The sequence below is a fragment of the Galeopterus variegatus genome, unplaced genomic scaffold, assembly GCF_000696425.1.
Source record: "Galeopterus variegatus unplaced genomic scaffold, G_variegatus-3.0.2 Scaffold223, whole genome shotgun sequence".
NCBI classification, from domain to species: Eukaryota; Metazoa; Chordata; class Mammalia; order Dermoptera; family Cynocephalidae; genus Galeopterus; species Galeopterus variegatus.
The window spans coordinates 737,912-750,487 of NW_007726334.1; the positions used below are offsets into that span (position 1 = coordinate 737,912).

General features: G+C 39.1%; 1 protein-coding gene across 1 annotated transcript in view; it reads left to right on the top strand.

Moving 5' to 3' along the window:
* The window catches only part of DGKI (diacylglycerol kinase, iota), a gene marked incomplete at its 3' end in the record, with an annotated part of 182,455 nt that overhangs the window by 100,609 nt on the left and 69,270 nt on the right, over positions 1–12,576 (top strand). The window contains exons 12-14 of the mRNA XM_008566126.1: positions 5,748–5,861; positions 7,265–7,402; positions 10,473–10,551. Coding sequence (XP_008564348.1) covers positions 5,748–5,861; positions 7,265–7,402; positions 10,473–10,551 — 331 coding nt within the window. The remainder of the gene's footprint in view (positions 1–5,747; positions 5,862–7,264; positions 7,403–10,472; positions 10,552–12,576) is intronic.

Consider the following 12,576-nt stretch of genomic DNA (forward strand, 5'->3'; position numbering starts at 1 on the left):
AGTGGCTGTGGCATTGAACAGTGCATATGTAGTCTCTTTGTAACTGGTTTGTGTAATTCAGAGGTGGTCACGTAGTTATAGGTATCAGATGGTCTGGTGTCATCTTTGATCTTTAGGTTGGGATCAAAACTTGGCTAACTTAAGAGCGATCTCAAATCCTCATGTTTATAAATAAGTCACTCTTTGGCCATGTGGCAAATTTGTATCCTCTCACTTCCTTGGCTTCATCTACACCTGTCCAACTCCCCATGGCTGTTACCTGCTTGAACATTGAAGAGCGTGTGAACTGAGACGCTGGAAGTGCGTGTGACCTTATTATGGCTCTGTAAGGTGTAACCCATGGTCCCTACCTACCCGGCTCCTGACTTTGATGAACTGGGCAAGTCCACCTTTAACCACCTTAACCTCTTTCCAAAGTCCTGGAATTAAATTGACTTTAGTGATCCACTTCATGCTTATTTTTTGTTCAATTGGCTTCCCTTGATAACAGGACATCCCAAACAGTAGGCACGCCCTGACTTACCACAGCCAAGGCAGGGAAAAAAATATTATTTGCCTTTAATTGACAGGGACAAGCAAATCATTCTAAGCCCCTGTCCTGCCTCAGCCTATCTATATCCCATCCCCTTTCATGATAAGTACATGGTTTATCCTCAGAGTGTATTCATTGTGAACAAGTAAGTGGATATCCTAAACCTATGTTCTATTTCAAAAAAAGCTCATACCTTGACTTTTGTCTTGATTTTGGGGGGCTAATTTTAAAGAGTTTTTTTTACACGCAATTACTTTGTAAACTATTAAGTGCAAAGATAAATTAAAATATCGAAAGAATGTAGTGTACCTATTATAAAAGGTCATCCAGTCATCCAGTGCTGTATCTTGATTTTCTCTGAGTTCAGAAATGTTGTCCTCGTTCGCCTTTGATTTCTCAGTATGTGTCCTTTGCTTTTCTGCCTGCATATACTACAAGGTAGTGCCACGTGTCTGCTCTGTTTGGAGAAAATGTCAGATCACTGTCATCTCCACCCCTCTGCCACCTCTAGTGCTAGTATTCTGCAGAATGAAAATATTACTCAAAGTGCTCTTGGTAAATATTCAGTGACAAGTAAAGCTGAAAATGGTCAGGTGGTGGCAGCATTGGCCAACTACTGCTGCGCATGGCCACTCAGGGACAATGCTGAGGACCTAGTGTTCTCAATCTGTCAGCTCTGCTTTTCCTAACGAAGGAAGGAAAGAACTCAGTAAGCTGGAAGATGATTTGGCACAATCAGGACAACTTTCTTCAGTTCTGGTGGAAAATACGCCAAGTGCTATGTGTTGCAATTAATTAACTAATTTAATTGAAAGGGTGCTGGGTGAACTGGTGGAGATGATTTGGGGAAATACTAAAGCCCCAGCAAACACAGTTTGGATCTCAAGCAGAAAAAGGTTTCTGATAACTGTGAAGGAAGAGCTCCCAATAACAGCTTTGGGACCTTCAGATCTTTTACAGTTTTGCTTTTATAAGGACAAAGAATGGATTATTACCCAAGATCTTCTATGTTTCCTGCTATTGTAGGTGTGTTTATTTCCTTTCTCTTTCTTATAGCCCCTTTCTACTGTGGGGCAGCTTGACTTTTACTGTTCTTTATAGTCTGCAAAAGAAAGCCTTCTTGTTTTGATGGCAGCCAGAGGTGGAACTGACTTGCAAACTTAGGGCTCGAGTTTTCTTTAGGTGGAGAGGTAAGAGGAGGGCGTTTTTCTTCTAGGAAACTGGGTATTTATCCATGAAGTGAGGGAAGAGGAAGAAAAATATACCTGAATCATGGTAGGTAAGGTGAATTTAGCATTTCCTGTCAGACATATGCTAAGCAATGTCTGCACATTATTCAATTGATAAAATAACTCTAAGAGGCAGGTACTATTATTCTTGTTTCACAGATGAGGGGGGAGCTTAGATTAAGTGATTTGCCTAAATTCACACAGCTGATATGTGGTGGCACTGAGCCTCCTTCTGCAGAAGCTGGTTGTTGGGGAGAGGTGATACAGCTATTTGTGGAGAAAAGCTATTCAGGAGCTATAGAAGGTAGATACAGACCCACCTCAGCCAAAGAACTCTTAGCCTAACATTGGTTGTTCCTGAGAGAATTTCAAGAGAAAGAAAAAAAAATCTGTGCTGAGCAAGGCAGGAGGCATTTGATGACTCCAAGGGTGATGAAATAAAATGCAAGAGTAACTGCTTGTATTCATGAGAAAACTAAATAATTGATCCAGTAACTACTGAAAAAAGGAGATAGACTAAATTTATCCAGCTTGTAAAGCTAATCAAATGATAAGAAAGGGGAAGCATGTTTACATTTAAATCAACTATATCTTTTGCTTTTCTGCAGAGGCCAAGTGTGAGAGGAGAGCAGGGGGTTAAAAATCCAAAGGCCCCAGGGCTCGTACCATTTTGTGGAGCCATGGCACAGTGTCACAGTAACTCCTGACAACCTTCTCTGTGAAAACCAATAGGAACAGGGCCTGAGAAGGTTTGAATGAGGGAACTGATGCTGATCAGAGGACTGTTAGAAGACACAGCATCAATTCATGGAAGTTATGAGACACTTACCTCAAAGTCATTTAAAAATTATTTGTATTTCATGGTCAGTGAATTAATCCCCGAACTTTCCCATTCATTTTAGTGTTAGCATTCCTCATTTGATTTAGAATTTTTCTTTGCAAGCTCATCTTCAGAAGTTGTTTCGATTTTTATTTTTCTATCTATATATCACTTCACTACCTCTTTCTAGTAGTTGTGAATTGTTTTCAGGACTTTCAGACTACAGTTGGGTTTTCTATAGGTGAACAAGCCTTCCATCTTTGGGGAGATGTCAGGGGTAGGTCAGTGAGCTGGTGGGAAGTTGGGCCAAGCACTCACCAGAGAGGGGCTTTCTCAGCTTCTTCCATCGTAACAGGTCTCAGCCTTTTATGGGCCATGACCTCAGACAGTGGTTTTTCACACTCTGCTGGGGCCCTGCTAAGATGACACCGTGCTCCAGTACAGCCTCCTGCCTGCAGAGGGCGTGCTTTGGTTCTCCATTATCAGATAGAAGCCAAGCTCCTGACTGGGAGTCTGCTGCTTGTAAGACCTGGAGCCCAGCTGATCCAAGCCTTTACCCCTTTACAGCTTTGTCACTTCATGATTTGTTTCTGGCCCATGAAGATGTGTCTTTTTCTTTTTTTTAATGATTGCTGTGTCTAGAGTGTAATGGGATGTTGAAAGAGTGTAAGAGACATATTTCAACTAAACATAAGAAAAGTTTCTAATTTAAAACTACCTAGAAGAAAATGGGCTGACTTGTGAGTACAAATCATAAAGGGGAGGTTGAATAATCATCTCTGAGACGTTTTAAAGAGAATACCTTCCTTTTTCGTCTCTGGATGGGATGTTAAATTAGATTTCTACCAAGTTTCCTTGCATATCTGCGAATCTGGTTCTACTCAAAGCTGTTTGCATCTTCAGTCAGTGATCCCTAATTGTTGGGCTGTCTAAGTGTTTGTCTTTTTTAATGACCTTTAAACCCCCTTCTTTTGATTTATTAGAGCCATCTACTTTTACTATGTTCATTTTGTACAGCACAGGAACAATGCCTAACCCAGTCATCAGAAGTAATTTACCGTCTGGCATTTTTGTTTTATTTTAATTCAATAGCAAGCATTGGTATTGTGTGTAAAAGAAGAGTTAAAGAAGCTCTGGGTCAAAATCTAAGGACTTGTCTAGGAGTAAATTACCCAGTTTGGGAGAATAGATGGAGTTTTTGACACTTTTACTGACATGGTTTTTTAGTTTGTCACGTTGGGTGAACATTGAGGCATGCCTTTTTATAAGGTAAACACAATTTTAGGTTTCATTGGTAGACAGGCAAGCTTTACATCCTGGGAAGTGATCATTGTGGCAGAGAAAGGATTTTAGATGGAAGTCAAGAGAATTGCTACTACTCTGACTCTGCCGCTTCTAATTATTTAGTCTTGAGAAAACAACATGCTCTCTCTGCACCTCAGTTAACTGAATTTGATTAAGCAATTCCTTTTTTTTTTGTCTTTTTTCGTGACCGGCAATGGATCGCAACCCTCAGTGTTGCTCCCGCACCTTGCTCAGCCAGTGAGCGGCCGGTCTGTATGTGGGATCCGAACCCTCGGCGGGAGCGCCGCCGCACTTCCCAAGCGGCGCACTGTAGCAGTGCGCCACCGGGCCGGCCCCTGATTAAGCAATTTCTAAGATATCTCCAGCTCTAAAGATTCCAGAATCGTATGCTGCTGCCTCTGGTCAGGCCATATCCACAACCGGGTTTAGTTCTTTATTTAAAGGCTCCCTGCACCACATCATTAAGAGGTTGGCCGTTGGTGTTAGGCATACTAATTTTGAATGCCAGCTTTACTATGTAAAACATGTGATATTAACCTTCCAACTGTTTATCTATAAAATGGAAATGGAAATTATATCTAACAGAGTTCTTTTGACATTTAATAAGATAATTGATTAAAGAACTTGGCTCAAGGATAGCACATAGAAAGCAATCAGTATGTCAGTCTTTTTGTTATTGTAAACCACTTGCTTCATTCTGTTTTACCTGTAGTAGCGTTCAATAAATGTACTGTTAAAGTATTATTTTCAAAAGACATGACTTTTATACAAATATAGAATGAATATATGTCAACAATTTACTTAATTCTTTAATGGGGGAACTAGCAGGATAGTAAAGCTGATTTATCAGAGAAGTAGAAGTTATGTAGTTCATACTAAAATAAGTTTTCTAAATTTGAGACACAATTGTTTAACATCCTACAGGGAAATAACACCATAACCTTTAAAGTAATCTTCTCTTGACATTTGCATCAGTACAGGACAGAAATCTCTGTTAACTTATAGTTATAAAGTTCCTGAGTAGGCCTGTGAAACACTATTCTAGCATAACTTTGTGTGGATAGGCATTGAAAACAATTTTTCCAAGCTTTGGGTAATTTTTTCTAAATAGATATAATAAGACTAAACCCAAACTATTATTTATCTTAGAAAAAGATTAAGTGGGGATATGATTCTAGTATATAAGTATCTATTTTCTGCCTAAACTAATAATAGGTACTAGTTCCATCCGTAATTATATTTTCATACTGTTTCATTAAGGAGAATATAAGGGTCTTTAGAAAAACACTAATTCTCAAGATGATACTATGGAGAGTAACCATTTAATGAGTGCTTACAGGGGCCATTCACCATGTTGAGGGCTTTGTATACATTTTATTTTAATCTGTGAACAATCTTGTAGGTATTATTCCTATTTTAAAAATCAGGTAAATGAATCTCAGAGAGGTTAAATAAGTTAATCAAGGTTATGCAGCCAATGTGAGCCAGAATTGAAATTCAGTCTGATTCTGAGTCTTATATTCCCTCCTGTGCCCTTACATTACCCTCCTAAATCTTAAATGCTTCTAAATTTTAAAGTACATCTCTAGTTACACACACAGATGAACCATGTATAAGTTTGCTTATATGATAGAGTATGTATGTACCAAGTGGCTTTTTTCCCTTTGAGAGGCTTACCATTTTGAAACTACCTGAGATAAGTAGCCCGTCTGTTCCCTACCCAGTGGATTAAATCATCTATGTTTTAAAGAAAAAATAAAACCATTCTGTTGAGCTCTTTAAAGCCTCCTCCTCTCAAGTTGTCTTCTTTGTAATTTATTTATCTTTCTTATATCTCTTCTGGTCCCCGATCTATCTGTAGGTGGGCTGGATCCTTTCCATCCTGGATGAACTGCAGCTGAGCCCTCAGCCTCCTGTGGGGGTCCTTCCTCTGGGGACCGGGAATGACCTGGCTCGAACGCTCAACTGGGGAGGGGTAAGAGCCACCCACGTCATGAAGCAACACACAGAATCCCCAGATCCCCGCGTGTTCTATCGGAAGGGGAGTTTGCTGCCACTGTCCAAGGAATAAGTTAGGGTTGGAAATCAAAGTGCCCGTGAACCCTGATTTTATCTGGTAGCTTCTTCAGTTTAAACTTAGAGTACACTAGAGAGGAAAGGAAAGTTTAATAAGAGAAAAATATGGTGGTGAGTACACAGACCTGGGGCTCTCTGAGGTATCCACTAAAAGACAGTGGGTTGGCCTCAAGTCTTCATGTAAAATGATCATGCAGACTTGAACTAATCCTGACCCTCAGCCCTAGCCAGAATAGCAAATCTGGTTCAAATTTACGCTTTCATTGGGAGAATTTTGACTTTTTTTGAGCATTCATTTGCTCCCTTAAGGGTCATCATGGCTTTGGCTCTACAGGTATCCAAGTGTCCTTTCTACTTTGGAGCCAATTTCAGACAAGCTTAGGGGGAAGAAGTTCTCCTGTCACTAACCAGCCATTTTATTTATGTTTTTGTTTTAGTACTAAGACAGTAAGAAGGCACAATATTCTAACACATACAGCCCCACCAACTTTTTATCTGCTCATATGAGACCATTACCTGGGCTGGGCTCCATGAAAATTATCTTCAGGTGTCTAGCAGATATTAATCTGGGCTTTGGGTGAATTCACATCCCATAAGTCTTTTTAAAAATTTTTTTAGTAGGCAGTGTATAAATAATAAATATATTTACACGAAACAACTAAGATATTATCAGTGCTAACTTCTCACATCCAAATCAATGACTTCACTGTCCTTAATAATCGTGCTGTCAGTAATGATCCTCAGAGAGTAAGTAGCTCCCTAACTGAGCTATTCCTCAGTCAGATTTGCCTTGGGTCGTGGAAGAAATGGTGTCCTAAGACCAGGGCGGAGAGAAGTAAATGAGATGGAATGTTCAATAGAAGAAAGTTGTCCATCAGATCCCACCTTGATTCTTTCCTCTCACGTTTGTTCTGCGTATCTGCAAATCCCTCTAGTAAGAGGTGCTGGGATACATTTGTTCTGTGTATCCCCCAAATCCCTCTAGTAAGAGGTACCCTGTTTTTCACTCTGATAAAAGCAGCCATCCAACATGGCCCGCATTGCCTACTAGTGACTATTGGCTATTGGTGCCAGTGAAATTATTCCTTAGCTCAAACCAGCCAGAGCTAGTGTTTTGATGCACCTTACCTGTGAGTATTGTCTTAAATTCTGTATATCTCTAGGAAATCACTTTACTCTCACAGCCTTGTTTACTACACAATAAACAGAACTATAGCAGCAGGGGTCTTCCTTGCTTAAAATGGCTTTGGCCTCATTGTCCTGTACTCCAGACAGCAATGGGTATGTTCTCTGATTCCTCAGGGCTACACCGATGAACCTGTTTCTAAGATCCTATGCCAAGTAGAAGATGGGACAATTGTACAGTTAGATCGCTGGAACCTCCATGTGGAAAGGAACCCAGACTTGCCTCCAGAAGAACTTGAAGATGGTGTATGTAAGGTTAGAGAGTTCTTTTGTCAGCAGAAAGGAACCCTGGAGCATCTGCCTGAGACACAGGAAATACATTCCTGACTGGAGAGTTATGTGCTGATTCCTTCCTGTGAGATAACAGGATAGTGTTTAAGTCTATGACTACTAGGGCTGTGAGTATAACACCAATCAATGATTCATAGATCTCTAAAGATCTAGATTTCATCCCTGCTTCCAGAGTTCAGGGAGCCGTTCTCTGTCTTCAGCTTCCGCACTAGAAAGGCATGTATCCATTTTATAATCTTTTGAGTTAACTGCAAGCAATCTATGAGAAGAAAAATGTTTATGTTCTGAGGCATTAGACACATGATCTTTCAGTAGAAAGATACTTCCTGAGATTTCTGGCCTGATATAAACTATCCCTTATATTTAGGAGGCATTAACTAAGCTAGTTTCATCACTTGGTTGGGGCTCGAAGATGCCTAAATAAATGTTTTGACTTAGTATTTTCTTTTAACAACTGAGCTTTTATTTTAATCCCAAACAAACCAATGGACATAATTGTAAATATGCCACTGTGTGGAACATTTGGTTCTAAGTTCTGGCCTCAATTTCGGATAAATTTTGTAGGTTGTGGAGTAGCCACTTTCTCTGTGTTACTTTCCACTTTTCTTCTATGATAGCGTTTTTAAACTTTTATAAGCATGAGAATCTCCAGGTATGCTTGTTAAAATGCAGATTACGATGCCCAGTCCCCAGAGATTCTGATTAAGTAAATTCAGGGTCAAGACCAAGGCATTTAAACAGTAACCTCACTATATTGTACCATGCCATTTATTGAAGCCAAGATTTCATGGATGTTGTCAGCCTTAAAATAGTTTGAACTCCATATAATTTTAGACCAAACCTATGTCCATTTATTCATTAGCACCATGATCCTGACCAACTTTGTTAGATCTTAATTTGCTAAAATAGCTTAAACCATGCTTTGCCTTACCTGCATGGTTTTTCCACCTGAACAGTAAAACCTGAAATTAACAAGGTTTCTAGTAGATATGATTACTGGGTTGAGCTTGAGTTTGTAATGTCATAATGTTGTTTAGACTACAAGTGTCATCTTGAGATTTTCTAGTTTATTTGACTTACAGAAATTGGATAGAAAACAGCCAAAGTAGAAAGAAGAGTACCATATGAAAAATTTAAGGTCCTTTTCCTACTATACTCAGAATGGTTAGTCCTACAATAGAAATTCATATTAAGTTATCTTCGCAGCAGCTTAAGAAATGAAAAGGCTTCTTGGTACAGCCAAGGAACATTAATCCAGATAATTAAATGTCTTTGAAAATGAATTTTTGAGAAGATGTATAGGAAATCAGAGCAAGTTTTCCTGGAAAATGTGAATAACTTAAAACAAACTAAATTGGGATATTATTTAAGGGATGGTGACCAGATGTTCTTTTTAGCTATCCCTGGATGCTAAGACATGGCTTAGAATTGTAGCCAACAGAACATAAATGGTAGGGGAGATGAACATATCTGTGCTTTTGGCAGGATCACCAACCCATGCTGTCATTGCTAAGGACTGGTATTTTGTTTAAGTGCAGGAACTGGACATTCTCAAATATGAAGCCAGAAGAGTGAGACATGGTTTGGCATTGTTTTACATCCTTAATTTCTCTCCCTATTCTCCAGTTAGTTGAAACCATTTCTAAGGGCTGATTTGTCTTCTGAATCCTTATGGGTTGTGACTCAGGGGCTTCTATGTGGGGTTGTTTCTTACTTCCATTAGAGACCAAGGCAATCCAATTTCTTTCTTTCTACACTAATATCTCTCTTTCTCTCTCTCATTTCATTTTTTTTTTTTTTTTTGTGACCGGCCGCACCGCACTCAGCCAGTGAGCGCATCGCACCGGCCATCCCTATATAGGATCCGAACCCGTGGTGGGAGCGCTGCTGCACTTCCCAGCGCGGCACTCTCCCGAGTGCGCCACGGGCTCGGCCCTCATTTTTATTTTAATGGGACAAAGTTTTCCCTCCAGGCAAACAGAAGATCTTACTGATCAAGGGGCTTATGAAACACTGTAATAAACTTACTTTTGAAATCTTGAGGGTTGAAACACATATTTCTCACCGAAGACAGGTGCAGTTCAATTTTGGGCATAAACCTGATAATTCTCTGGAAACATTACCTTTGCTTATTTACTTTACTGTTTGTCTTCTACTCTCAGTTGCAGAAGAAATGGGAGAACCACCCTTTCTCTTCTAGCATTTTCCACACGCTTTTCTAATTCTAAGTTTTGCAGTTTTAATATGGGATTTTAAGCTGCTTCGTTCTCTTCCTCACTCAGTTTGCAGCGGTAACAGCCAGGGTCCCAGAGGACTCTGGGAGGGAAAGTAAAGGTTTACTTGTGCATCTGTGTGGCTGTGATTGCAGATTTCATGGTCATATTAAAGAATTGAGGTTCGATAAATTAAATGGAAATCTGAATAATACTGATATAAATATGACTTTTTTGTGTATTTTTTTTCCTTTCCAGGTTAGCTATAGCTGAATGGTTTCCACGGCCTTATTTCTTAAATATAAATGTAAAAGTATATAAAATAAGTTTTTGAAATAGGTGATGGGTGAACAAATCAAGTATTTATCTTAGATTACAATGTTCATATGCTGAATATAAATTCTTGAAAAAGGCTCTTCGCTGATTAAGTAGATTAGGCATTATTCTTACAATTGAATTTACTTTCTAATTTTGCTTAGTGGATCATTCTTTGTAACTATTGCAAATGTGCATCCCTCAGCTTAACCAGTTTCTATTATTACAACATACACAAGAATGGTTCTTATATAATAATTGGTATTTGTAGCTCTTGTTTAGTATACTATTTATATTTCTTGAGATAATTACTTGATTTAAGCTTTCACTAATGAATTAATTCAAGAATCCCCTGTTCTTTTTATATAAGCACCCTCTACTTTGAATTGTGACTGATCTCTCTCTGAGGGACTGCCATAGGGATAGGTGTCTGGCTTCAGGTTTTATTTTTCTCTTTCTGCTTGGCTACACATAACTTTACCCTCTACCTTTGTTTATCATTGCAGCTTCCTCTGAATGTTTTCAATAATTACTTCAGCCTTGGATTTGATGCTCATGTCACACTGGAGTTCCATGAATCCAGAGGTGAGGACCACGTCCCATTTCCATCTCCCAGGGAGGAAGTTTCCAGCAGGTGTTTTGCATGTTCCCTTTTGTTTGCATATCACTTGAGTGTTGGCAGTGTGCATCAGCGTTGTTTCATTGTAACCTTCATCATGACACTGGGAGCTGGACAAGATAGGAACTTATTTCAATGGGACCCTGAGACCTAGTTGTTTAGGGTCTCAAAGGTAGTAAAGGACAGGACCAGGTGTATGTTCCAGGCCTCAGAAATGTTAATCTTTAAGTTTGTACATTTTGAAGTAAGGGAACTACTAAAAAGTGATAAAGAGACTCTTACTGTAGGTATTAGGATACTTGCAGCTTCACAAATCACTAGTTATTAAGGTTCAATACTTCATAACCAGAGCCATTGAAATATGGTAGGAAAAATAAAAAGGACATCCTCCCTGTGTGCATGAAAGAAACAATAGACTTAGAGTAGTAAAGGGGCATAGTAGTTTAAGTGGGAAAGTGCTGGGGGTCCCCACTGCATGAGATGTAGATGTGAATGAGACTGCGTGGAAATTTCAAGTAGTAAAAGAGGTTGGGTCAAGATTGGGGGAGAAAAACAATTTTTGAGAGGGAAATAAGATAAAATAATGACATGGTTAAAATTTTTCTTATGCCATTTAGAGCTGAGAAAGTTTAGGATTTTGATATATGCTTTGTAGATACAATCAATCTCTCTCTGTCTCTTGATCTCTCTCATTCTCTCTCTTAAGCTCTCTTCCTATTAATATAACTAAACTGTACATCTATGTGCATGCCCGCATCTATAGCTATAACTCTACCTACTTCCTTGTGAATATGTTTATATAAACAAAATAATCTTAGGAGATAGGTTATTAAGAAACATGTGAGATTAGAGGACATAAATGAGTAAGTACTTTGCTTCCTTTCCTTTAAGTTCTGCAAGAGTGTTAAGTGGTTTAAACCATAGAATTTGAAATACAGAGTACTAAAAGCTATAATTCAAAATTTCAGATTCCAGTAATAAAGCAGAGAAAATAATGCTCTTATGCATTGGAATTCAAGAGTGGAGCTATCGGATTAAGACCGTTACAATGCAGAATACAAGTGAAATAAAAATCTGTAAAGTCCTTTACTGAATTCAGCAAAAAGTGGACTTTTGCCTCCCTGGTGTCGTGAGTCTTTGAGGGGACAGGCTTTATAGAGATAAAATTCTGTGCCAAACAAAAACAATACTGATTGAAGAGACGGCAGTAGTTTGGTCTTTCTCTCTGGTTAGCCAGAAAATCGCAGACAGAAAGGACTGTTGTTAATGGAACCTCAGATATTCCAAATCAGAAACACCACCCCCCTCTTGTCTCCCTGCCATAGACATTTCTTGGAGATTAGCTATTTGGAAGGCCCTATACTGAGACCAACGTTTATAACCTGTTGCCTTTTCTATGTTTAAGGAGAGTCAATCTGAGAAGTAAGTGGGGAATTTCATTCTTCATTTCTTATCCCATTTTTTTCTCATATTTTTCAGGAGACTCTGGGTCTGGGCTTCTTGATAAGATCCCCAAGTTTCTTAGCAATACTTGCGAAGTAACACAATTATCGCTAATACAGATTTTCCCAAGACAGGCATAAAAAAAGAGGCCTAAATGAATAAGTGACCGACAACAAGCTCATTCTAGTGAGTCTAATATTGAGTCTAATTAATCAGAAAGTTATTCTAATGATACACTTCCTTGTTCTGTGATAAAATTTCTGTGCATCAGAGAGGGGAGCAGAGAGAGGTACCAAGGTGAAAAGACCAGGCTTAAAAGAGAATTCTTTTGGGGAAAGTGATGATCTTCTCTTATTTTAAGCTATGGGACTATTTAATTTTAGAGTGGAATATGCATATTGTGTATATGTACATGTACATAGTTTTATGTGTGTCATTATAAAATAATTGGTTAAAAGATTAACCAAGCAGGGCTGGCCCGGTGGCGCACTGCTACAGTGCACCGCTTGGGAGTGCGGTGGTGCTCCCGCCGAGGGTTCGGATCCCAC